This window comes from Balaenoptera ricei, chromosome 14 (genome assembly GCF_028023285.1).
Source record: "Balaenoptera ricei isolate mBalRic1 chromosome 14, mBalRic1.hap2, whole genome shotgun sequence".
NCBI classification, from domain to species: domain Eukaryota; kingdom Metazoa; phylum Chordata; class Mammalia; order Artiodactyla; family Balaenopteridae; genus Balaenoptera; species Balaenoptera ricei.
This window is the reverse complement of record NC_082652.1, coordinates 18726515-18753015: the sequence shown is the minus strand read 5'-3', so window position 1 is coordinate 18753015 and position 26501 is coordinate 18726515. Positions and strand designations below refer to the sequence as shown.

The window sequence follows — 26501 nt, the reverse complement described above, 5'->3', positions numbered from 1 at the left end:
AACCCAGTGGCCTCTGAGTGTAGCTGCCTTCCACGATGCCACCGTCCTCAACGCCAATCCCTCCTCTTAGGTGACACTAGACGACCCTCAGCCCCCTTACTTAAGGAAGGCTGCCCCAAGTTACGGTCTGTCGTAGGCCGCAGTGCTGGCAAGGTCAGGAAGGAGTTTGTTACCATAACATTTTTACAGTGTTCCGGCTCTTTGCACATGGGTTTACCGATGGTTAGCAGTTAAACCAGAGGCCCTGTTTCCAAGTGCTGCTTCACGCGGGCTTCCGCCGTGCTTGCTTCTGTGCACCCACCTCTCCAGGCTGGTTGTCCTCCGCAGGGGGCCGGTCCAGCCCTCTCCCCAGGCGCCCCCCAACCTGAGGCTGTGGGGTGTGCTTGCAGGACACCGGGGACACCCTGGGCAGCGTCCTGCGCGGCTTCTTTACCATCCGCAAGCGGGAGCCAGGTGGCCGCCTGCCCACCTCCTCCACCTGTTTCAACCTGCTCAAGCTGCCCAACTACAGCAAGAAGAGCGTCCTGCGGGAGAAGCTGCGCTACGCCATCAGCATGAACACGGGCTTCGAGCTCTCCTAGCTCCCGTCCTCGCAGACTCTGGGCTCCCAGGCACCCTCAGCCCCAAGAGGCAGCATTCCCCTGGGAGCATGACTGATGTGCCAGGGGACGGTGGCCCCCATACCCTGTCTATAGCCATGAGACCCCCCTGTGGCCTCAAGAACTTTGGATGCACGTGACAAAGCTACCCAGCACTCTCCAGGTGACACTAACAGGAAGGGGGTGTTGAAAATAAACCTCCAGATTCCGCCAGCATTGGTCCTTCTTTCCTACTTTACAGTGGCCTGAAGCCGAGGCCTGTGATGGCAGTGGGGCTTCTCTTTTTGTTAATTTGGTCTTTTCGTGAGTTTCTGTTCCTTAACTTTCTGAGCGAGCCATGCATGAACAAGTCCCAGGAACACCAAGGCTCCGGAGTGGTTTTCAGGGCATGGGCCTGAATGCACGAAGCTGACCAAACGTGAGATGCTCCCCTTCCGTTTCTGAAAACTCTTTACTCAGGTAAGGCCTCGCCAAGCCTCTATGCACCCGACAGAGTCTCAGCCTCCGTGCCGTCCGCAGCAGCCTCTCTCCAGATAGCCAGGCCCACCTGCTCCCAGGCGGCAGAGGTGCCTGCCGGTGAGACCACGGAGCCCCGGAAGCTCAGGGCGCTGCTCCCACCTCAGAGCCACGAGTTCCACTCGGTGGCGGTCCTCTGCCCGTTCTCACCTCAGATGCTCCGGGTCCTCAGCAGCCGGGCTGCCAGGGAGCCCCTTCTGGCTTGCTCCCGTCTTGGGCACTCACGTTGGCATCCCGGGTTTGGGAGAAAAAAACCCATCTGTCCTTAAGAGCAGCTCCGTTTCCAGAAGGCTCTAGCTGTTACTCGAAGCCTGCTGATTCCTGGGGAGGGCGGCTGCCTTTCCCCTGCTTGTTGGCCACACTTGTCATCTAGTGAGGAACAAACACCAACTGAAGGTACCTGTCCCATCTGGGCAGTGGCTTTACTCCGTAGATTGTAGGAGTCCCAAGAAACGTGGGTCTGTTTCCCGTCCTCCCTCAGCCCTGGGAACCCGGGAGCTCTTTGCACTGACGGAGGCTCACGAGGCTGAGGAGACTCACGGGCCCTCCGGGATTTTTGGTTTTGGGTTTTTCACTTTGTTTTCTCTTCCAGCCCATTGCACTCTTCTGCCGTCATTCTTCACCTTTATCACGAGAAGTGTACTCTAGATCCAGGGAATTGAGGCAGAAGCCACGTTAGTGTTCTGTGCGGACAGCCGCCCACTCTCGCCCACCTCACCACACTCCCGGTGCATCCCCACCAGCCAGACTGAAGCCAGCCTAGAGGCCAGGAGCCGGCAGAGGGCTCGCAGCTCTCTTCCAAATAGCAAAACACCTTCCAGAAAGAACCTTCATGTTGGCGGCAAAGCGGGCAGGGCCTGTCTCCATGGCCTCCGGCAGAGGGTTTCAGCCGGGTGCCGGTGTCCTGCCCAGGCCCAAGTTTGGCCATGTTAGAGCCCCAGGCTTCTACAAAACAGAGCACGTGTTTTACCTTGATGGGGAGACGGCAAGGAATTCAAAGACAGATAGGAATTTATTACTCTTATTAAGATTTGTCAGTAATCTCCGATTCTGTGGACTTGCCACTATCTTTAAACACTCGATTCCTTGGAAAATTCCTTTTAAACGTGCGTGTTGTGCTCTGGGCAGGTGGGTGCATTTATGCTGGTGCCTAAAGGATTGTCAACCTGCACGAAGAGGTTTGATTCTTATTCCCTAGGGGTCTGCCAGTGTGGGATGCAGAGAGAGTGGGTTCCTACGCACCAGCATCGCCTTTGTTCTTCTGACAAGGAGGGGTAGTTTGTAATTTCATTTAACTTCAACAGCTGGAAGTATTGCACTATCTGAAACCCTGAGTCTGTACTTTTCTAGGTGGTGTTCACAGACACCTCGATGGCTCTTGATGGCTCTAAAAAGTTGTGGGGTGGAGCTTGTTTTCATAGATAACTTTGGATTAAAACAACAAAAGCTTTATTAAATTTGTACTCAGCACACAGTGGCTTTGTTCTGCTTTTTATGTCGGGAAGGAGCACTTTCCAACCGAGTGCCTGGAGAGCTCAAGATGAGGCATCTGGGGCTTAAAGAGCATGCAGGCTCCCACCGTGGGAAGAAGACACAGAGGATGATACAGCAGACAGCCGGGGCTCACTGCCTCACCAGGGTCAACAGTGGTGGACAGTGTGTCACCTTTCAGATAAAGCCAAAGCCCCCGTAGGCACCCTTCGTGCGCCCCATCCTTCTCACGCATTTCCCACAGGCAGCCTCCACCCTGGATTACACGCCTTCCACAGTAACGTAAAATGGTGACAGGTGTTCGTGGAAAAGAATCCAGATAATTCAAAAGTGCTCAAAGTAAGATTTTCCCGCTAATCTGGGTGTATTCGGGTTTCCTCCATTACTGAGGGTCGCATGTGCAGGACACGCCGGCCCTGTCTCTTCCTGTTACACAAGCCCAGGTTTACACTCAGCAGAAAGCCCATCTCAACCCTGCCAGTCTTTCCAGCTCCTCCCGTGAGTTCTTGCTGCCTCCCCTGGCCTGGGGGCACCTGAGGATCTGAGCATCAGGAGAGAGGTCTTGAAAGCCTGACAGTTGGGCCACATGGGCTCCCAAGAGGAATTGGCATATGCCAGGCTCCCTCCCACAGAGCGTTTATATCCTGCAAAGGAAAAACATTCTGCAGAGTCCCCCACATCCATCAGTGGCCTTCAGTGTGGGACACGCCCACCTAAAAAACTAAAGCCTTATCCTGTGATATTTTGGCTTTTCATTACAGGTTAGTACTGCAAAGAGAAAGTTTGTCTTTATAACTAGGAAAAACAAGTGGGGTGTTTTCCATTACTATTAAAATGAGGACAATTCAATACACTGATAGAACTTGCAGGTGCCTAAGAATATTTAGGTGGAACACAGGTCACCACTGTTTCTGACTCCAGCAAAGCCATCAGCCTATGTTTGTGCTGCTGATGTAGCCGATACACGCTGCTAACTGTGAGAGGTACGGACAGGCAGGTTGTCTCTAAGCCTGGCTAACGTGTAGACCGAGGGCCCCCCTTAGGCTGAAGTCTTATTTCCTGGAAATGTCTTAAATTGATAAGAGCTGGTGGAGAACTGTGGAAAGTGTTCATTCGGTGTCTTTTCCAAGAAACAGAGGCACGTGTGCAAACCCGGTCCCTCACTTCCTGCTCTAATTCGCACCGGGCGGCCTGGCTGTGTGCGCTTCCGGGAGCCCTGGTGCCACCGTGGGGGTGCCCAGAGTTCAGTGGCGTGATGTGCACCCAGCATGAGTCAGCACTCAGATGTCAGCCCTCTTCCTGCCCTTCCTCACCTTTCACGTTGCGAAACCCGGGCTGCCCCCGCACCTGGTCGTCGGGCCCTGGCCAGGCTTCCAGAGTAGCTTCTGGTGCTACCGACAGTGACAGCAGGATGACGAGAGATGACACGGAGGAGGGTCCTCTGTGATCTCTGTGGAGCTTCTGCGGAGTGGGGAGAAGCACACGCCCTCCTCCGCACTGCCTGCGGCGCGGGGCTGAGCAGGAAAGGACACAAGAGCATGTCAGCCAGAGGATCCTGGCTCAGGTGTTCCCAGGCTTGTGCACCCCCATCCCCCAGCCAACACACGCGCACACAGCCACACACCCACACAGTGTGACACTTGAGTAACACTGAGAAGGGGCTGCTCTGAGGCCCAGACGGGATCCACGGTTTTCTCCAGCCTTTGGAGCATGGAATCAGAATGAAACAGCCACTTGTTATAATTATCGTGATGGTTAACATTTGTTACAAGCATGTGCTTAACAGGTGGCAGCTGACTCCCGAGTCCGGTGGAGTGCAGCTCTAACTGAGGACGCTAGAGAGAGCAAGGGCTTCGGAGCATCTGGAACTGGGTTCGCGTTCCAGCTCTGCCTCCCACCAGCTGGGAGGCTGTGGGCGAGGCCCCTTGCTTCCCTGGGCTTCCATTAAGTAGGCAAGCAGCACTCACCATGCCACAGAGGACGAGTCGGAGTCCGCGTCCTCTTTGTTTTCCACTGACGGCAGCAGGACCCCGAGGAGCTGGGCTCCACGCTCAGCCCAGCCCCAGGGGTGCAGGTCCTCCTCTGCCCGAGCCCTGGCCGAGCTCTGCGCTTCCCCGCGCACTCAGGCCAGGCATCTCCCCAACTCAGGACTCACAGCTGCATTCCCTTTGTGGTTTTCTCAGCTCTTGGAAATCTGGGGGGACTGGGGTGGGTCTGTCAGTTTACAGACCCTCCACCTAGAAGCCAGACTGCCCGGATCCACCCAGCGACAGCAGAAGACACCCCACTGAAGCTGGGCCACAGAGGAAGCCAAAGCAGAGCGTCGAAAACACTCACGTGCACACGAGTCCCCAGGGAGATCCTGCTTCAGCCGGTGTGGCTGGGGCACTGCACCGCAGACCACACTGAGGAGCAAGGGTTGGAGTGTTGTCCTCCAAGCCCCAGCGATCAGCCTAAGACCCTGGACTTGGCATCAAAAGCTGAGTGACCCTGGGTAAGTTTCCAGCTCCCTGAACCTTCTTTCCTCATCAGTAAAATCACCCCAGCGATGGTAGTATCTGTCCTGAGAACCTCACGAACAGCTGGGATGGAAACATGGACTGTGGGGTCACAGACACGGGTGCCAGGCCCATCCCGGCCACTCATTGGCGGCGGGAGCTTTGACCACCTTCGCCAACCTCTCTCTTCTTATCCAAGAACTGGGCATTGTGAGTCGTGCCTTAAAGAGCATCGTCATGGTAACAGTGTGCGGGGGGGGGGGGTCAAAGAAGAGGGGTCACATCTGTTTAGGCAGGAGGGGGCCGTGAAGGAGGTGTTCTTTCATTTTCACTTAGAAAGAGGTTTCCACTTTGGAGATGGGAAGGGAGGCATTTGGGGCAGAGGAAGCAGCCAGACCGAAGGTGTGGAGGTGGTGGACGGTGGGAATTAGAACACATCTATCACCAAGGACGGGAGCGGGAGCGTCATGCCATAAATGTAGTGGCGGTAGCTGCCATCCCCCGGGCTTTTGCCCAAGCCCAGCGCTGCGCTCAGCCCTCTGCACGAGCGGTCACATTTAATCCACCCGGGGACCCGGGACCCTGGGCCCTGAGAGTGTAGCTGGTCTGTTCTGCAGATGAGGACACAGGTTCAGAGAGGTGGGTTCGCTTGCATGAGACACACAGCTCCAAAGTGCCAGAAGTGAGATTCGGCCCTGCATCTGTGAGACCACGGAGGTCCCCCTTCCACCACTACGAGCACTGCCGCCACAGGGAACGGTCCGTGCGGGACACCCCATGCCGTGAGGGGCGCTGGAGGTGGCAAAGCCTAGGGGGCTAGAAGTCATTGGGTGCAAACAGACCCAGGGGGGCTGCAGGAGAGGGGCCTCCAGGGGGAGGCCGGGGAGCCTGAAGTTAGAGGCAGAAAGAGACAGGTCGGGGAGACACAGTGACACTTTGTCCTCTTGACAGTTTGGGCTGCTCTGGACACCTGTCCTAGACGTCAGGCTCCATGGTCCTTTCGCCTTCCCTCTGGGCCTGGCCCCACTGACTCCCCACCCTGCTTGTGGCCCACCCAGGGACACTGTCCAGGGAAGGGACCATCACCCAAGTGGGGCAGTGCAGGGCCGCATGGAGTCTGTGCAGCCTGGATGGTTTGGTCACCATTACAGATGGTGCCAGATGGGCCTGGCAGCTGGCAGGTGTCCCAGCCAGGAGCTGGCCCAGGAAGCCGTACTGCCAGGGAGTTCAGGCTCATGTCCATTCATCCAACAGATAGATAGCCAGGACCTACTATGCTCTGGGCTGGGCTCGGTGCTGGAGGTACAGAGGGAAGAATGTGGGCACCACCCTGCCCTGCAGAGCTCGATATGGGGTGGGGGAAGAGGCGTAACTAATCCAAGGAGGACATGTGTGAGCACACACGGTCATCACTTATCTCCAGTGTGGTGCTGCTAGGATGCTCACTTCACAGGTGGGAAAACTGAGGTTCAGAGATGGTAAGCCCCTTGTCCGATGTCTCAGCGTCAGTAAACGGCAGAGCCAAGGTTTGAACCCAGGCAGAGCCAAGGTTTGAACCCAGGTCTGCCACGCTCCAGAGCCCTTACCTGGTTTGAGCAGGCAGAAGAGGGGTGGGAGAGCCTTATAGCCAAGGGGCCAAGCTTGAGGGAAGCCCCAGGGGCTGTTCTGTCCCTTGTCCAGAGCCCGCTGTGTCTGCTGCTGTCCCCTGTCCCACCTACCCTCTCGGGGGCTGAAGGAAACAGACAAAATTGCGCCCACTTTGCAAATAAGGCCTTGCAGCATTTTTAAGGACTTGCTGAGGACCCCAGAGCTCAGTCTCCCTGAGTCCTGGCAAAACCAGGAGAAGTGACAGTTTGCACAGCAGCGCAGGTCCCCAGCTAAAGAGCTAAAAGGCAGGGTTGGGTTTGGGAGTGTACCTGATAAAGGGGTGCCCTGCCCTGTCATATTGTCACTCCCCCTGACCCCTCACACAGGTTGGGGGCTGTGCCTGTCTGACCCTCCAGTGTATTCCATTACAGCTTTAGCCTCATGCATTCCTCCCTCCTTATAGAGGTTTATTAAGACACCCTGTCATAGAACTACCCCTGCTTCCTTGAACCTTCCCCAAAGCGCCTGACACGAGCCCAAATCCTCTAGGTCCTTTCTAACACCCTGTTCCTGAAACACCCCGCAGCTCTCTGTGTTGTGTGCTCGCTCTCTCGTTGCAACAGGACAGTCGATCCGACTTTGCTCAATTACGGGTGTGGGTGTTTTCTTAGAGGTCTTTAGCTGGAGGTCACTGTAAATTAGAGACCCAAAAATGTCCCCCTGAACAAAGCGTTTGCCTCAACTAAATGTAGCACTGCAGGGAGGGGAGCAGGACCTGGTCCCTAGCACAGCAGGAAACAGCCTTAGAGGGAACTGAGAGGAAAACAGCCCAAGGAAGCGGCTTCCAGAACTATAGCCCTTGCCCCTAGGAGACCCGCTTGCTGGGAGAGGAGGGATGGATGATGGCGGCAGAGGCTGGAGGTGGGCTGGGGGCAGGAGGTGTCACGCCACTTCTCACTGGCTTTAATCTTAACTTTGCATGTTTTAATGTGAAATGTAATTACAGATTCTAAATCCTGCTGGTGAGCTCATCAGGCCTGACTGATCAATTAGTCAGACTTACAAGTGTTTGGGTCTCAAAGATCTGTGACCCTGTTGTGTTGTCTCAAAGCCCTGAGAAATCCCTGTCCTGCTGGTTTGCTCTCTTGGGGAGCTGTAGGGTTAGGAGAACCCTTAGGCAGCCTGAAGACCGATACCTACCTCTGAGGTCCCCACCCTTTTGAAATCTGTGAGGGATTTGGCCCAGGAATTCAGAAACATCAAATCCACATTATTTATTACATTACCTCCTTAGAAAGCCATGGCAGACATTACTAATGGATTACCAAACTCCTTCCTGCTGAATCGGATCCAGCTTCAGGCTCCTTACCACAGCCCTTTAGGCAGCCACTACCAGTCAGTTGGAATTGGCATTTCTTGCCCATCCCTGGGATAAGCCCTGTCTCAGCAGAATAAAGTTGGGAAAGGAAGCTGGATTCTGATCTAGGAAGCCCGGGTTGAGTGCTGGTTTTTCCACTTGCTGACTACGGCACATAGGATTCATTACCCTACCCGATGGGGCGCCAGTTTGTCCAGGTAATGTTAGGGTGATAATCCAGAACAAAATTATTTTATGACAGAACCTCATAAAATAATTAAATGTGAAAGTCCACTGTCTACTCTCAAATTCTGTACAAGTTAAAGATGCAGCAACCAACGGAGGAGAAAGAAGGATGCCAGCATCCTCAACATCCTGTGAAAAGCTGGTGTGATTACCCGCCGGGGGCACTTCAGTGGGGCTGTGATCATTTTTCTTCCCTCAGCTGTTGTCCTAGAATGGAAGCCAAGCGTCCACATTCAGGCTGCACAGGGGCTGCACTCCAAACAGCCAGCTGTCTCCAATAGAACGAATGCAGGACACACTCTCCAGGCTTCTAGTTCTTGGAGGGGCCCGTGGCTTTGGCTGCTGGTGGGCGCCCTCCCCTTGGGCTGTTCTCTTGGCTCCAAACATCCCAAGGGAGGTAGATGATTTATTATAGGCAGGGAAAGCAGTTGCCAGTTTCTTTACACTTTTTCAATCATGTTTATTATACAAGTACGCCTCTGTCAAATCTAACCCAAATACATTGTAAAAAAAAAATTAGAAAATCCAAACAAAAATGTAAGTAAAAACCACCCAGTAATCCCACGATTTAGAGATAAGCATTATTAACATATGGAATGAATCCTTGCATCTTTTTTCTATGGTATATTTACATTCATGTTTCTTTTACAGGATTTGGATCATTCTATACCTATCATTTTATAATTCGGGGTTTTTTCCCCCACTTAATAGATTGTGAACACTTTTCCATAGTAATAAATATAAAGGCACCATCATTTTCAGTAGCTTTATGATATTTCCTACAGTCCCTTATTGTTAAATATTTCTTCTTTAATAATAAGCTCCCTATTGTTGGACATTTGTTTGCAGTTTTTCTCTGTAATGAGCAGCATGCACTGAAAAGAAAAAAAAAAAACCCTATGACTCCACTGATGAATCTATTTCCTTCCGAGAAATTCTCAGACACGGAATTGCTGGGCCAGAAGGACGCACATTTCCAGGACTTGGATAGGCATTGCCAGATTGCCCTCCTGAGAGGTCGTACCTAACTCCACCCGCCACAGTGGAGTCAGCGTTTCTCTCTCCCCGCTGACACCTGCAGGTGGAGAGCCACAGGCTTAGAACTCGCTCCAGCTGCCGGTCCTGCAGCCGGACCCCTGAGGGCTGCAGGAATCAAGTTCCTCCCCTTCCACGCCCCACCCCAAAGCGCCTGAGAGAGCCCGTCTGCCAGGCAAGGCCAGGGTCCCGATGGCACCCCGTGCAGCCACCCGCAGACCCTGACCTCCTCCCCTTCCACGTAGGCGCCTGATGTCTCTCCTTGAGGCCTGTAGCCCACACCTCGTGACGGGACAGCGAGCTTCTGAGTTATCGGCAGCCTTATTTCCCTCTACAGCTCCTACGGAGTTAACAGATGTACGCACGTCTGAGGCAGTCATGCGGCAAGAGACTTTGGGGCCAATCCTTCCCGTTTTGACAGTGTGTAATCGAGGTGAAGCCATAAATTTTATAAACAAGAATAAACGACCCTCAGCAACATATGGATGCTCGACCCTTCCAAGGTGATCGTAAATAAAGGCACCTGCTCACTGGGGAGGGACGTGGGCACTGCAGATGGCCGGAGACGAGGGCCAAGGGTCTGTGCCTTGGGAGCAGCTGGTGCGGGGAGGACCCCCAGGTCCTGGGTCAGCTGGATGCCTTTCTGCCATTTATTCAATCCCTTCCCCAGGCTGCCTTCGCCCTGGTGCACGCTGAGCTGCCCTGCTGCTCACCCTTCCTCGGAGAGGTAGCTTGTAGCGGGGTCCTCCCGGGTTTAGGTCCCCTCTTCTCCTCCTCTGCCCCAGTTATTTGTCAATCATGTCCTCTGTCCCAAGAGGGCCTCTTGCGGGAATCCGAAGACCAGGCTTTGCTGCTGCCCGCAGGGAGTCCTCGGGCACTGATCCCTTTTGGATCTCGCTGTTCTGTGACCGGGTCACCCTCCCTTTCACTTCGGCCTGTTGCTCCGGGAGCTACATCCCCCTGGGCTGGCCTGGCCCAGGACCCTCTGGAGGCCCCCATCTCCCACCGGCTCAGGAAGTCTAAACAAACCAGAGGCACTGCTCCCGGTCCTGTGCGCTTCACCGGGGCCTGAGCTATCTGAAAGTGCTTTGAAAAAGGATGAAACCTCATTCAAAAATAGCTACATTTTATTTTTTTTGAGCTGCTGCCGTGTGCCAGGCCCATGGACATATTTCCTGAACCCTTGGAAGTTGGTATCATTGTCCCCAAAAATAAAAGTTGAAGATTGAGGCTCAGAGTGGTTACAGATTCCCTCAAGGTGACTCAGCTAGGAAGTGACAGAGCTGGAACTTGATTTCAAATAATAATAATAATCAAAATAATAATAGCTAACATGAGACGGGGGAGCATGCTAAGCCTTTTAAACATTGCCTTATTAAACTCTTCCAGTGGTCCTGTGGGGTGGATATGATTTTCATTTCCATTTTACAGGTGAAGAAGCAAGTCCAAGGAAGACGGAACGACTTGCCCAGAGTCGTGATGCTAGGAAGTAACAGAGCTGGTCTTGGTCCCACGTCTGCCTGAAGCTGACGCCCATGCCGAGCGTCTGACTGTTGCTCACACTCCCGTGATCCTTCTCACACCACAAGCCTGGGGCTCCGCAGAGCCAGCAGGGAGGCCACTGGAGCAGGCAGCCCTGTGCACGGCTTCACTCCTGAAGTGGGTGCTGCACTGGCGAATTGAGAGCAAAGGTTCTTCCCCGGGGCTTCCACGGGTTGTACGCAGACTGCGAACACGTGTCTTTGTGTCTCTCTAGGGAGAGGATGCACAGAGCCTTCATCAGGAGTTTGTGAATCTGTGGAGTGGGGGAGCACCGGGACACCCCCAAGGTTCCTGGGTGTCCCCCAACCTGCCAAATCCTGGTGTCCCCAGCCAGCTCACCTCCTGCCTCTGCTTGCGCCCAAGCACTGTCTTTCCACGATGGACTCCAGAGAAGAAAAGTGACAGGTCAAGGCAAATGAACACTGCACCCTGGCCGGGCTGCAAAGGGGGCCTCAGTCCTCTCCCTAAGCAAGGTCAGACCAGCCTGGGTCCAGTATCGCCAGTGGGCCTGGTCTGAAGGGAGGGGTGAGACACAAATCCTCCCAAGGCGCTGATTTATGTAGCATTCATGTGGAATTTATTACACAAAGGATTTTATTCAATTAAACTTGAAATGCGTCTGGATTCTTAAAGGTTCAGTAGTGATAACTGGGACAGAGGGATCATAAAACTGTATGGGTTGTCGGAGCAAGGTGTGAGGGCGGGGTGGGGGGAGATGAGGGTGACATTGCAGCTGACGGGGGATTTGGTACCGGGGACGTTTGTCATTGGGATGTGTTACAAGTTCGGGTTGTGAAAATTACTCGGTGAAAAATGTACATTAACAATAGCCATGAAGTATCAGTTAAGCGAAAGTAGGTTGAGAAATGAGACAGCAGAATCTATTAGTGCCTGACATTGTTCTCAGCGGCCCAGGGCGTGATTAAAATGACTGTCAAGTGGCAGCGGGGGGAGGGGCACTGGGCCGGGAGTCACAGGGCCGCGTCCCTGGCCCACATCTTGGCACTGACTCCCTGACACAAGCTGGTTTGCAAGTCTGTTTCCCCGCTCCTGCCATAGACAGTGCCTCCCTCGGGGTTGCTGTGAGGTTTCAATGCGATGATGTCTGTGGAGCCCCTGGCCTGGGGCCTGGCACGTCAAGCCCTTCGACAGTGCTGGCTGGTGGGCTTCTCACCGCTGAAATATCCAACCACCTCTGACCGTGGCCCTAAATACGATCCTGAGAGCCAGACCTGGACCAGGGAGAGGCAGGTGGATCACTTTCTTGGGTGTAAAATGTATGGGAACACCCCCAAATCCAGGAAGCAAGAGAAATAACTTTCATGCAATTTTTTTTTTTACAGAATTTATTCCACTGCAGTATTTTTTTTAGGATTTTTTTTTTTGATGTGGACCATTTTTAAAATCTTTATTGAATTTGTTACAATATTGCTTCTGTTTTATGTTTTTGGTTTTTTTGGCCACAAGGTATGTGGGACCTTAGCTCCCTGACCAGGGATCGAACCCACACCCCCTGCATTGGAAGGTGAAGTCTTAACCATTGGACCACCAGGGAAGTCCCTCACCGGGATATTTTTAAAAATCAAATTTATGCAAAAACAAAATCTATGATCGACAAGGTATCACCGTTATACATAAAAACAGCCTGCCATTTCTCTCCCGACCTGCGTTGCTGTGTGATGCGGACAACCATTTACGAGGGTTGACAGTGGTTGCAAACGGGCTTTATGTATAGTCATGTGTTTTGATCACGGAGCTTTCATTAACTTTTCCCACTGGGTTCGAGACCGGGGAGGATGTTTTGATAAGTGTGTGGGGTGAACACATTTTTCCTTTTGCTTCCAGCTCCCACATGGCTATGTAAGGCACAGCAGAGGAGCCAAAGTTTCAAACTGACCCGTCCCCTGGGCGACCCCCCTCCCCAGCAGGCCTCCTCAGTTCTTCCCAGGTCAGTGGCACAGGACACGCCTGCACCTGCACGTTTCTCAGGGGTGTTTGTTTCTCCAGGATGTTTGCTGGTGGAAGGGACGATGCAGGGGGCGCAGGGCCTGGGAACCCAGAGTTACCATCTGGCCTGCGACAGCCCCTCCCAGCAAGGGCTGGTGGGGAGGGGATTTGGCTACAGGAAAAGGCCTTGTTTCAGAGATCATCCCGTGAGGACGCTGTATCTACTCAAAGAACTTCTCTTGTCCTTTGCAGATGTTTCACTACGGTGGGGAGTGTGGGACTGTTGTTTTATTATGTAGGTCCGGCTCCTTCCGGGAAGATGCTAAGCTGTGGGCAGGATCTAGTCACTTGATGGATCTGCTGTGAGCTCTTGGAACATAACCCTCCCCGGTCCAGCCTGAGTGCCTGCCCGACAGTGAACCGCCTTTAGCCTGTTCTGTAATGTTCTCAGTTCTGTTCACACAGGCCGAGCGCCCACCACGCACCAGACCTGGCGCCAACTGCTGGCCGGGGCCACTTCCTGGAGGGTTTTCACTTTCACTCACGGTCACCTGCACCTCGGCCACTTTGCCCAAGTCCAGGAACGAAAGGACCCAGAAGGGACGACATATGATGTTCCTCCAGCAAAATGAGCAGGTAAGGTGGTTAAGAACGAAAGCGAAAGCAAGCACAAAACTCATCATTTTAATGTTTCCTAACTGCTGGCAAGGATGGCTGGAAGGACCAGCCTTCCGCGCTTCAGGCTAACAAATGATGGCTGGATGGAGTTCACTGGGCGTTTCCGCCCTGACAGTTAGTGAGAGCCTGCCCTTCCCAAGTTGTTTCCTGCAATTAGTGGCGTGGAATCTTCAGGTTCTCAGGGCTGCCTCCTCGTCCTTTATAAATATCCCCCTTCGCAAGGACACAGCTGGCACTGGCAAGGTCACTTCATAGCGGGAGGGAGCAGCAGTGACAACTGAAATAAAATACAGCTGTGGCCTGGATCTCAGAGGCATAAACCAGCCAAGTGCAACATCAGAGAAGTCGGTCTGGTCTGCGTCAGCCTCGCTGGAAACGTAAGAGCTTATAGTCTGAAGCTGAACGCAGTTCACCTCTGACCCTGGACGCCACCTGCCTGGGCAGGACGTGCCCTCCTTAAAGTGGTGGTGTTCCTCTCCCCGGGGTGTCCGTCCCTTGATGGAGGAAGGCTCCCCTTTAGAGAAGATTCTCCGGGCTGCTCCCTCGCCACACACGCACTTCAGTCCAAGTGTTTCCGAGGCCTTGCCTGTCAGTCTGCAGCTGTCCTTCCCCCTTGATGAGTGGCTCAGAGGTGACTAAACTCCAAATCCTGTCTGCCTTCCTCTTTATAAATGTGACATTTTAAAGCCCCTTTGGCACAGGTAAATCACAGTTACATTTCCAAGGGCCTCTGGTACCATTCCAAATCCTCGGACAGCCAGAGCTGCCAGTGGAGGGCATCTCTCTCTCACACACACACACACACACACCTCAAGCCTTTCCCACTTTTATTCTTTTTTCTTCATGGCTCCTCAATGAAGCAATCACTTTATCTTTCTTTCCTGCAACACTGCGTTTATTCCCACCTCCTGGAAGGCTGAGGAGAGCCCAGGGGAGGGGGCAGGATTCTCCACCGGCCTCAGCTCCTGAAGGAAGTGGCGGGGCCCTGAGAGGAAGCTGAGTCTGGACAAAAGACCAGCTTCTGGCTCTTCTGGGTGAGATCTTCAGGAATCAGGACATGAGGGCAAAGTCTTCCTTTCCTGTTGTCACTGTGGAGGAGTCTGCAAAGCTCCCTTTTTCCATTATTTCCACGTGCCTCAGACACGGTCCGACAAGTCATTTTTCTTGTATATTTTTTCTGGATTCCCCTCCTTCATGGCTGTGTATCTGGCTAACGTGAAGAGATAGTCACTGAGTCTGGAGGGGCAGAAGGAGGCAAACGGAATGATCTGAAATGAGAGATCAGTGCTAACAGGGTCCTCCCTGTATTAGCCTCCAAGGAGGAAACACCAGTCACGTGCCCCGGGAGCATCGGGTGGGACAGCGGGTGCTCAGCCAACCTGGGCTTGATGGATGGCGCTCCAGGCCAGCTTCTTGAGAGCCCAGCGCCCGACTCTGGCGCCAGGGCTGGGGCGGGTCCTGCAGGATGAGGTCACTACCCTGTCCGACCTCACAGGGCTGGTGACTTTGGGCCACTCCCTGGTTTCTGCACCTTCCAGTGAACAGGACTGGTGCCTCCCAAACTGGGGTGTGCACACAAGTCACCTGGGGATCCTGGTGACATGCAGATCAGATTCTGATTCGGGAGGACTGGCTGGGCCAGGCCCAGGATTGGGCAGGTCTAAACTGTGCCCAGGTGATTCTGGTGCTGCTGGTCTACTCTTTGAGTAGAGGGAGCCTAGAGCAGGCTTCTCAACCTCGGCACTAGTGACATTCGGGACCATTCCTTGTGGCTGGGTGATTCTTCGTGGCAGGAAGAGGGAGCTGTTGTGTGCATCATCGTAGGACATTGGGCAGCACCCCTGGCCCCCACCCACTTGTCTCCAGACATTGCCAGACATCCCGGTTGAGAAGCGCTGGCCTGGAATATTCTAGTGGGCTAGACCCTAGTGCCCCTCTCCCTTCTTTCTTTGACCCACCAGTGATGGGGCCTCTGGGCAGGGGTGGGTGGGGAGGGAAACAGGAGAGGAAACAGCGAGCCTGCCCCTAAGGGGCTGGCAGTTAGTTTGCGAAGCTGCCCTGTGCTCTCCCTTGTTTCCATGCCGCACTGACCCCACCCTCCTCTTCTCTCCCTGCCCCAACCCTACCCGCTGAGGCCAGCTCCATGCCAGGTCCTGCTGGAACCTTCCCTGACCCATGCCCCCTCCTCCTGATGCCTGGCTGTCTCTCTGGGAGTGGGGTGGGGGACTGGGCAGTGGAAGAGACTCTGCTCTGGGTGATTCCCCCCGCCGCCGCAGAGCTGTCATATGCTGGTTCCTCATCTGCGCGGTGATGCCTTCCTTGCTAAGGGAACGAACTGGCTCAGCCCACACAACCTACACGGCTGGAAGGCTCCCCAGGATCACTACTGTGACATGAACAGAAGGGTCCTCACTCCCCTCCCAGGAGGAAAGGAGCTGGTCAGGGCCATCAAAGCCCAGGCCATATCCTGGGGGAGGAGTGACCACATTAAGGGGCCAGACCCTGGCTGTGAGGTCACTTTCTGGACCCCAGGCAGCTCCTGGGGTCCCTCAGCTCTCAGTCCTAGCCTGGCCCATGCTGGAGCCCCACGAGCCAGGGCTGGAGCCACGAAGTGCCTACTTTTTCAGAAAGACTCTCCAGATCCCATCTGAGTACCTGTTTAAGAACTTGGCCACGTTTGCATCCGTCTCACCGGACTGGACAAGAGGCACCATGCTAGAAGGGAAGGAAACACAGCATCACGCTACGTTACGGGCTCAACACGCTTGGGGGCAGGAGCTGCGTCCTGAGCCAGCATTTCACTCCCGCTGCAGCCTCGCCAGTCTGTGTGCAGACACTCTAGATGGTGCTGTCTGCTGAGCACCAGCGAGCTGGCAGCCCTTCCATGCACGTCGCCTCTGCTACATAACCCCTGCTGGGAGGTGCTCGCCCCAAACCGAGGTGCCAGGTTTGTGTCTCCTGCCCCAGGGGCTTTGTCACCTGGGCACGGGTTTGGTGTCCTCAGGACACCTCCTCTGCTCAGCCATTCCTTGATGTTGGGCCTTTGGGTAGTTTCCAATTTTTTGCTACTATGAGCACTGCTGATGTGGACAGCTTTGTACAAATGACTTTCTTCCTTTTGAAGCTGAAGCTCTTTTGTGACTCAGTGTCATTTTAGGAACCACTTGGCCCCAAGCACCTTTCATGATAAGTGAAATCTTTATGACATGGGGCTATGGACAGAGCTCAGGTATGGAGCAGACACACCTGGGCTCAAATCCAGACTCTGCCATGGACCACCCAGGCGGCCCTGGCCACAGTTTCACCTCTGAGCCCCAGCGTCCTGACTCCAGTAGAGTGGGGGCTGCCACCACCTCTCTCCCAACGTTACCACAAGGAATCAGTGAAATAATGGATACAAAGTGCCCAGCACGGTCCTGCCAGTTGTATAAAGCAGGGCTTTATTCCCATTTCTCTGTAAAGCTGGGTGGCAGCCTGGCCTATGAGTGGTGTAAATGGAGATGTTGCAATTACTCTTTTAAAGTTTCCTTGAAAAGGTGGTCAGGAGCTTCTGGGGCGGGGGGGGGGGGGGCGTCCCTCCTCTCCTGACTCTCAGTTGGGGGATTGGGGTAGCAGGTGGCTGGTCTGGGCCCTTCTCCACTCAGCAGCCAGCACGTCATCCCATGGCCTAAAACCCATCAATGGCTCACAGGATAAAGGCTCTCAGGATAAATGCAGAGCTCTCGGGGCACGTGAGGCCCTGCCCGGCCTGGCCTCAGCTCAGCCTCTAGCCTCGTCATGCCTCACGCCCCTCACTCCGGACCAGACACTCAGCGTCCTTTGTGTGTGTTCCATGCAGACTGCCACCTCTGCCCTTGCTGTCCCCTCACCCCGGACACTCTGTCCACTGTGCCCCCAGTACCCCCCATGCCCAGTCCCGGGCTGGGTCACTCTGGTGCCAAGTACCCTCCCTCATAGCTCTTATGGTGTGGAGCTTTTCAATCCTTTCTGCTCAGCTGAGACCACCTCCACCATTTAAATTAACCCCAGGAACAGGGAGTCTTCACCAAATATGCACCTGAATTTCATACCACATGAGTGTTATTATAATTACAAATAATCACCTAGACCCGCTGGGCCTCCCCCGCCCTTTTCCTGGAGCTGCCTGCTTCCGCACAAACTCTGATCCCGATGTGCTGTGCCCCCCTCCCCCGTCAGGATCACTGTCTCTCTGCCCAGGCCCCGCTCCCTCGGCCCCCGCACCCCAGTACCGTCTCTCAGCTCGGCGGCACACGGCCCGACAGAAATGCAGTGCGGAGCTGCTCTTGCCTCCGGACTGAAAGGAGAAAGCAGGTGTTGGCTGGAAGGGCGGGGGGAGGGTGCCCACTGCAGGCAGGGAGCCTGGATGGACGGAGGGACACACAGGCCCCGCCCACAATGGGCAGTGTTCCGTCTCCAGGGGCCCTGCCGGGGCACACTCACTGGGTACCCCTCTCCAAAGCAGGCAGGACTGGGGAGGGAGCCGTGACAGTCTGGAGGGGACTTGGGGGCTGGGGGACAGCTTCTGTTGCTGTTAAAAATTAAAAGGGGGGGGGCTGAATCCCTGCCTGTGTGTTTTGGTCAACACACTGGCCCGCAGCCACCCCCCGGTTGAGGCAGCCCAGTACCTACAGGCAGGATGAAAGCCGTGAGTGGGGGCAGCTGGCTGGAGTATCTGTCGATCCACTGCTCCAGCTCCAAGATGGGCCCTGCCTCGAACGTGGCGTGTTCTGCGGAGCCAAGGAGGACATGGCCGTGAGGCCACTGCCCCAGGATCACAAGGAGCCCACCCCCATCCCTTCTGCCTGGGTGCCCGCAAACCATTCCACTGGCTCCGAGGGACCTTCCTTCAGCCTTCTCAGGCTGCACAGGTCAGGTTGACAGGGGTCCCAGGCGACACCCAGGAGAGAGTCATTCCCCCCACCCACGGGCCCAGGCCCCCCGGGGCCCTCTGAGCACACACAGCGGGTTCAGGGAGAGAATTACTTAAGTGAGCCTCCCTGGCTGAGGAGCGCGGTGTTGCCAGGGCAGAGCCGACGTCCTGCAGGGAGCACTGGATCTGGGGAGGAACGCAAGGCATGGGTGAAGACCCTGTCACGCGGGCCAAGCGGGGGGTCTCGTGCGTCCACTGCAGGGGCGGGCCTGCCGGGAGCTGTCAGACCTCTAAGGAGCTGCCATTTAAAGGCTAATCAGCAAACTCTGTCTGAACCTGCAGCACAGCACATCTGCCTGTTGGGAGGGGCCCTGGCTCCCTTGGAACGCAGACGGGGAGCGTCAAGCACCCAGGGATAGTCAGGAGGACTCTTCTCACCCCGACCCTCCTCTCCCATGTGCCGGGCCCTTCGAGGTCTTTTTCTTTTCTCTAAACTGACGGCCTTGGTTTTCTAACCTATAACACTTGGGCGGAGAGACCCAAATTCACAGTGCTTTTTAAACTATACAGGACAGGTCTGTGCCTCTGATGAGACAGCCACCGTGGCAGTGTGCCGGGAGCAGGACACAGTGGGTGAGAGGAGGCGGTGCCCACCCGGGAGCGGACTGGAACCCTCTTGGGCCACCGAGCAGCAGACTCTGCGTAAGTGACTTGACCTCGTGGTGTCTCTGTGGCTTCCGGTGGAAAGGGGCGTCACAGTACTACCCCGCCGGCCACCTGCGTTTACCCCGGGGGCTGGAGAGAGGTGGCCCCAGTCTGGGAATCCGATCCCAGCCCCACTGATTCCTGGCTGTGCGGCCTTGGGCTGAGCCTCAGTTTTGTCCTCTGTAAAACGTGAAAGCTGGGCTTCCCTGGTGGCACAGTGGTTGAGAATCTGCCTGCTAATGCAGGGGACATGGGTTCGAGCCCTGGTCTGGGAGGATCCCGCGTGCCGCGGAGCGACTGGGCCCGTGAGCCACAGCTACTGAGCCTGCGCGTCTGGAGCCTGTGCCCCGCAACAAGAGAGGCCGCGATAATGAAAGGCCCGCGCACCGCGATGAAGAGTGGCCCCCGCTTGCCGCAACTAGAGAAAGCCCTCGCGCGAAACGAAGACCCAACACAGCCCAAATAAATAAATAAATAAATAAAGTAGCTATTAATTAAAAAAAAAAAATACTTGTTAAAACGTGAAAGCTGGCCTCCACCTCGTGGGCTTCTGCAGGGAGAGCCGGGAACAGGCTGCCTGCCCTGCCACAGGCCCGGAGCAGCCCCCGGGGGCCAGGCGGGGCACCCAGCTGAACAAGTCACAGTCTGCGCCCTTGGGGCGCCCAGGCCACACTCCTGGTGATGCTTGCCTTTAGAGGCAGAAGCACAGGAGCTGCGGAAGCCTGGGAGAGGCACCAGCTGGAGGCAGGGGTGGCCAGGGAAGGCCCCGGAGGAGGTGATGTTGAAACTGTTACCCAAAGGTCGTGGTCTAAAGCAAGGGAGGGGCTCATCACGCCACTGACCCCCTCTTCCCTCTGCAAACCCCGCTCAGAGGTGAGCACGGCAGACAGAAACGACCACTGTAGACGCCAGCAATTCCTCGTTATGAGGCCGAAGACCAGTCTCCCTCATACAGGAGGTGCCTCATTCATAGAATGTTCCAGCAGTTTAGGCCTCCCATCTTTCTGCAGCCCCTCACTACCCTGTGTCTGCTCCCAGGGGCCCCAGTGGGCTCCAGCCTGGCCTGGAGGACTGAAGCAGGCCGAGGGCTGACCCTCCAGGGAGCAGCTGACTCAGGTCAGCACGCAGACTAAAACCCCAGGTACATTCTCCCTGTTCTGGGGCTGGTGGCCCTGCCTCTATTTCTGAAGTCCTCTCTGTGGGCCAGAGCCCCCGCTGCCTCTTAAGGAACAGAACAGTAATTCTAAGAACGCTACCATCCCCCACGCCAAGGGCTAACCACAGCTGGGCCTCTCAAGTCTCTCAACCTCAGGGCCACTGACACTTTGGCCCAGGTCATCCTCTGTCACGGGGACTGTCCTGTGCATTGTAGGATGTTTAGCCGCATCCCTGCCTCTACGCACTAGATCCCAGTAGCACCTCCACCTCCACTGTGATAACTTAAAACATCTCCAGACATTGCCCTGTGTCCCCTGAGGGGCAGAACTGCCCCGGGCTGAGACCACTGCCCTTCACATTTCCCTCTCTGAGGGCAAACCTCACCACTCGTCTGTGAGGGAGGGTTATCTCTGTGTGTCCCCATCTTACAGATGAAGAAACTGAGGCTCACAGAGGGTAAGTGGACTAGTCCCAGGTGACACAGAAAGGAAGTGATGGTCAGTTGGCAAATCCAGTTATGGCCACCAGGCCTCGGGGTTGAAAAATCCCAGCTCGGGGTGAGACAATGTTACTCACTTTCTGAAGCTCTTCCACAAACGGGTGGCCCTGTTCTGCAATTAATTCCATAGCAAACCTGTGAGGAAGAAGGAAAAAGAATTTGCCTCGAATATAACATCCCCAGGCCCTGTCTTGCTGGAAGGCAATACATTCTCAGGGGATTGGCCATTTTGCTAATTGAGCTATCACAGGAAGGCTGTTATTTTCTTGCTGACATTGAGAACATCCTAACCTTCCATGTGGTTGGGGGTATTTGTTTTTCGCCACTCATCCAGCCAACAACTCCTCTTTCAGCGCCTACTCTGGCCAGGTCCAGGTGATTCAGTATGAACAGAGGTGACACAGGTCCCGTTAGGCAGGACAGGGAGATGTGAGTCAGATGTCACACAACTGACGGTGAAGTTGCAAACTGAGGTCAGTGCTCTGAAGGAAAGGGTGAGAGTCCTGGGATATTTGGCCTTGATTAGGGTTCAGGGAGGGCTTCCTGGAGGAAGCGATGCTGGAGGTGGGACTTTGAAGGCTGAGTAGGGGTTCGCTGGTAAGGCCGGGTGGGGCAGGAAAATCAAAGTGCCCCCGATGCAGGTCAGGACTGTGGCCCTAGCCTCCCTCAGAACACTGCACCCACTTCTGTACCAGTCGGGGTCCTGGCCAAGAACAGACAGTGGTGTGTTTGAAGGGTTCCTGGAGGAAAGCTTCACGAAGGGACTACTGACAGAGTGGGAAGGCTTATGGGAACTGCGGATGGATGGCAGAGATGAGCAAAAGCAAGAGCCTGAAGGGGCAAGGGAGGGGCAAAGGCACTACCAGCCCTGGAGAGAGCTGCATTCTAGGCAGAGGCCACCGCCAGGAGCTGGGCAGCTGGGAGAAAGCAGTGGAGAGCCCCATGACTGCCAGAGCCACACAGGGCTGGGGACGGGGTCACACATACCCCCACCCCTCTCACCCTTGTCCGATCTCCTGCTGGTGCTGCCCGCTGGTTGGACCAACTCTAAAGCCAGAGGACAAGGGAATCAGAGTGAGACCATCTCCAGGCCAGCCTCCCAGGCACAGGGGAATGGCTTTGAAAGGGCAAAAGAAGAACTACTGTGCATCTTCTAGCCCATCTTACAATCAGAACTAAATAAGCACACACGTAAGCTGTCCGGCGTTGGTCTTCCCCTCTGGACGGTGAGGAGGGGGCGTATGCCTCAGGCCTGGCACACTGGAGATGCTCAGGAATATCTGCTCACCGAGGATGTTCCCACGACAGAGGCCAGCGGGAGGCCCCTCCCCGTGCTCGCTCCATCCCCGCTCCCACCACCTGTGGCTGCCCCTCTAGCGTCTGTCTGCTCCACCCCGCCCACTGCACCGCACTCCCCAGACCGCAGGCTCCAGGAAGGCAGGGCTGAGGCTCCCCGCTCAGCAAAGCCTGGCACACGCAGTTGCTCCGCCAATATCTGAGGACGGAAGAATCCACAACTGAGCTGTGGCCAGTCCCCTGCACCACATCACCTGAGGGATGATGGCCTGCTGATTTGCTAATTCTAAACAGCCGATGCTAGAACCCGCCTTCCCGCCCCTCTGCCCACTTCATCTTGTGTGCACTTCCCCCATGCCACACCCTTCCCACACACACCAAGGGGTCTGCCCTCTCTCCTCTGCTGGCAGACTAGCTACATTATCTTTCCTGAGAACCTCACTTAGGCCCATCACTGAGAAATGACGACCATGAACAGGTAAGTTTTAATAATTATGATGATAATAATAGCTAGCATTATGATTGGTGCTAGGTACTGTCCTAAGGGGGAAACATGGAGTTCTCTCATTACATGCTCACAAGAACCCAATGAGATTGGATACTATTACTAGGATCATTTGACAGAATAGGAAACTGAGGCTCAGAGAGGCCAGGTGATTTGCCTGAAGTCACACAGCCAGTCAGCAGTGGGAGAGAATTTGAACCCAGGTCTGTCTGATTACCATGATCTTCACCCACAAGGCCGAGTCAGAACTTGTGAACTAGTACTTATAATATCTGCAGCTCACGCTGCCAACAGCTTGCTGAGCATGGTGGCCTGAACTTTGTTCTCAAATATTTGCGGCCCCTCCCACCCCTGCTGCTGTCACATGTGTCCACGTCCCTGGCTCTGGCCAATGAAATGTGAGCAGAGGTGGCGTGTCACTTCGTGGAAGCTTTAAGAGCCAGCATGGGCATCACCATGATCTCTCTTCCCTCTGCCACAATTACTGGTGTTGTTCTAGACAGAGGCTGTCCCACCAGCCCGGGTCCCAGAGTGAAGGCCAGGCAGAGAAGAAACATACCCAACCCACGATGGGCTTGAAGTGAGAGGATGAAATACGACTTTGGTGGTTTAAGCCATGAAATGTGGGGGTTGTTTGTTACACCAGCATGGCCCGGCCGATCCTGACTACTTCCCCGAGTCCACCTTCTAAACTCTGGCTGTGTATATGCTTGTTTAAAAAATAAGCCTCACGAAAGGGATCATGTCTGATGCCCTGTGTACTGTGCTTGACTCACCAGTCACTTAGCACGTGCACCTCAATGGCACACACATACGAGCACAGTGAGGAAGCAGGGATGGGGGGCGAGGCAGCATCACGCGGTGAGGGGCGGAAGCCACGGGCCAAGGAAGGTTCATCGAGGGCTCGCAGCCTCTGGGACTGGCGGGCACTCTGGAGAGCTGCACATCAGTCATGCCCTCTAACGACCAACTCAAGCCCGACCTCAAGGCCAATCCCGTCCCCCTTACCCAATGGCTGAACTTAATTCATCTGTAGTTCCCACGGCTTCAAACACCTGGTCGTCTTTCGGTCTCCTTTCTCCAGTGAAGGTGCTGGAAAACCCTGTGAAAATGTTTTGCTGCCCAAATTAAAGAGTTTTTTTCTTGATAGGCTCTTTTAAAGCATTTTTCCACTTGAAGGATAACATACACAGAGAAGTGCTCAAATCGTAAATGTACAAGTTGATGAATTGTTACTAACTGAAATAGACCTCTGTGATCAGCATCCAGATCAACAAATAAAATATAAGCCTCACCCTAGAAGCCCCCATGTCCCCGCTTTCAGTCACTGCCCCCCTCCCCAGGGGTAACCACTGTCCTCACTTCTTTCCTGATATGCTTTATATATTTATTTATATATTCTTGGCTGCGCTGCTTGGCTTGTGGGATCTTAGTTCCCCGACCAGGGACCGAACCCAGGTCCTTGGCAGTGAGAGCGCGGAGTCCTAACCACTGGGCCGCCAGGGAAGTCCGTCCCAGGAGTCTTTGGCTGGAGGGCATCAACAGTGTCATCCCTTTGCATCTTTTCTTTTCTTATTGTGGTAACATAAACATAATGTAAAATTGGCCATTTTAACCATTTTTAAGTGTACAATGGCATTAAGTACATCTATGAATGTTTTTATCTTCTTACTACATAAATATACCCCCAAAGCAATAAATACTGGTAATCTGCGTGGTTTTTTTTTTTTTGGGGGGGGGCGTGCCACGCAGCATGCGGGATCTTAGTTCCCCAACCAGGGATCAAACCCACGCCCCCTGCAGTGGAAGCGCCAAGTTCTAACCACTGGACCGCCAGGGAAGTCCATGCGTGGTTTAAAACTTTAGAAAATGGTATCATACTGATATGTTCTTCTGCATCTTTTCTTTCTGTACATTGTGTTCTGGCATTTTTAAAATTATCAAAGCAATATATGCTCATTACAAAATAAATAATAGAATAGAATAAAAGTATGTACAGGAAACAATGAAAGCCCATCTGTTCATTCCCCTCTCCCACAATTCAATCTCTCTCCCAGGTAACAGTCCAGGGTATAACCTTTCACAATGTTCTATGCATACCTGAACACACATATAAATACACACACACACTTTTATCCAATGGATTCCAACTATTTGGATTGTTCTGCAACTTGCTTTTATCACTTAATATATCTTGGGCATCTTTCATTTCACATCACATTTGAGTGATGCCTATTGAGATCTGTCACATACTTTTAATGTCTGCAAAGAATTTGGAAGAACTTTTTAAAAATATATTTTAAAGCTATATTTAATTCTCATTCCAGAATTATCCATCAATTTCTAGTGCCACGTGGCATACGGGATCTTAGCTCTCTGACCAAGGATCGAACCCATGCCCCCTGCAGTAGAAACGTGGAGTCTTAACCACTGGACTGCCAGGGAAGTCCTAGAATTTGGAAGAACTTTAAGATGGAATCTGCCATGTCTTTCTTTGCATTTTTCACCTGTCCCCACCCTACCTTTGTCTCCTGTTTTGGTGTAGATCTTGGGGAGCTTGGGTGTCTTCGAGGAAGGCTGTGGCCTAAGGAGAAATAAACATCAAGAGATGACGAGTGAGGATGGCATATACAGTGGGGCACGTCCTTCAGTGGGTCACAGTTTGCTACCCATATCCTTAGAGGCAGCACTTATCCCCTTCTGCTTGGATCTCTTGAAATCTTTCCCCTCCGTTCCTCTTAGTTTTAAGCCCTTTGTGGGCAAGTTCCGTGTCTTGCCACACCCGTATCTGCAGAATAGCTGATGTAGTGCATTGCTCAATGCAGACACTCAATAAATATTGGCTTAAAGAATTTATCGATCACTTTCCATAGTCTCTGCACTGTGCTAAGTGAATTACAGGCATTATCTCCTTGAATTATCCCTAGAATCTTCCCAAGCACTACCTATGATGTTCATTTTGTTTTTGAGGAATCTGTAGCTGACGGGATGAGACTCACCCTCCTAGGTCACCAAGGGAAGAAGCGGTAGGGCTGGGATTCTTGCCCAAGACTATCTTACTCGACATCCCAAAACTGTTACCTCTGCTGTACCAAGCCAGGGACTCTTGGAGGGAAAAAACCCTGGGCTATTTCCATACTATAAAGCTTCAAGTATACTCCGAAATGGAGAATTGCCAAAACAGGGTTCGAAAACTGGCATTTTCAAATAGCAACACCTTTAATAAAGACTTCAACATTAAAATGTGACATTAGAAGGTTATTCAAAGGTTAAATTACTGGATCTGTAAAATAGATTAATCCATTATTAAGTCTGGTTCTGAGGTCCGGAAACGGGGTGCAAGTTTCCAGGTATATGATGACAGCCATCTTTAGACCGCGTTGGTGGATCTCTGTGCCTTAAAGTATAAACTGCTTTGGAGATAGGTTAAGATCCGAATTGAGGCCCCTCCTGATTGTGAGGCCAGGCAAGATGACCCTCTTGGCTCACATGGGATATGCCCTGTCCTGATGGATGCTGGGCTTCGTTTGCACTTGTGCCAAGAAACCTTGGTCTCTGGCTTCCACGGAGCCCACGTTGCCACGGTGACGTCACGACTAAAGAGGACGTCACCTGGCGATTGCTGCGGTGACCTCCCAGCGGTTTGACGTAACCACGGCGACAACGTAACTCAGGGCAGGTGCCTGGGTTACCCTCCCAGCCAGATACTCACCTGTCCCCGTCTTCCACGCCCTGGGGGCCGCGGCTCTGGAAACGGGGACACAATAGCTTGCGGGCGCCGAGGCACCCGCGCAAGCCAAGGCGACCTCCCAGGCCCCACACAGCCATGCTCCAGGGCTCTGGTAGGGGACTGACCCTGTCAGGCTCCCGTCCAGATCCCGGGGTGACTCCACCTACCTCCGGCCGCGCCACCCATCAGCCGCCATCTTCCATTGGTCCGTGGCTCTCTCC

General features: G+C 54.0%; 2 protein-coding genes and 1 long non-coding RNA gene across 9 annotated transcripts in view; 2 read left to right on the top strand and 1 right to left on the bottom strand.

Moving 5' to 3' along the window:
- Window positions 1-2589, top strand: part of UBE3B (ubiquitin protein ligase E3B) — a 56313-nt gene extending 53724 nt beyond the window's left edge. For all 6 annotated transcript variants that reach the window (XM_059893604.1, XM_059893602.1, XM_059893603.1 and 3 more), the window contains one exon: window positions 390-2589. In XM_059893604.1, coding sequence (XP_059749587.1) covers window positions 390-581 — 192 coding nt within the window. In that variant the 3' untranslated portion in view covers window positions 582-2589. The remainder of the gene's footprint in view (window positions 1-389) is intronic.
- A 10653-nt stretch (window positions 2590-13242) lies between these two features.
- LOC132347686 (uncharacterized) lies at window positions 13243-19603 on the top strand. Its single transcript, XR_009497262.1, has 3 exons — window positions 13243-13454; window positions 18958-19089; window positions 19338-19603. It is a non-coding gene; the product is annotated as an uncharacterized LOC132347686 (long non-coding RNA).
- MMAB (metabolism of cobalamin associated B) lies at window positions 14309-26414 on the bottom strand. Of its 2 annotated transcripts, XM_059894431.1 has the most exons (10): window positions 26263-26414; window positions 25073-25134; window positions 23559-23652; window positions 21752-21796; window positions 20827-20884; window positions 18501-18573; window positions 18147-18244; window positions 17747-17811; window positions 16152-16211; window positions 14309-14732 (listed from the first exon to the last, which is right to left on the bottom strand). In XM_059894431.1, exons 1-10 carry the CDS (start codon window positions 26376-26378, stop codon window positions 14633-14635), a joined length of 771 nt encoding a protein of 256 aa, XP_059750414.1. In that variant the 5' UTR covers window positions 26379-26414; the 3' UTR covers window positions 14309-14632. The 2 variants fall into 2 exon arrangements, with proteins under 2 accessions (XP_059750414.1, XP_059750415.1); XM_059894432.1 differs by lacking the exon at window positions 21752-21796.
- Window positions 26415-26501: the final 87 nt, after the last annotated feature.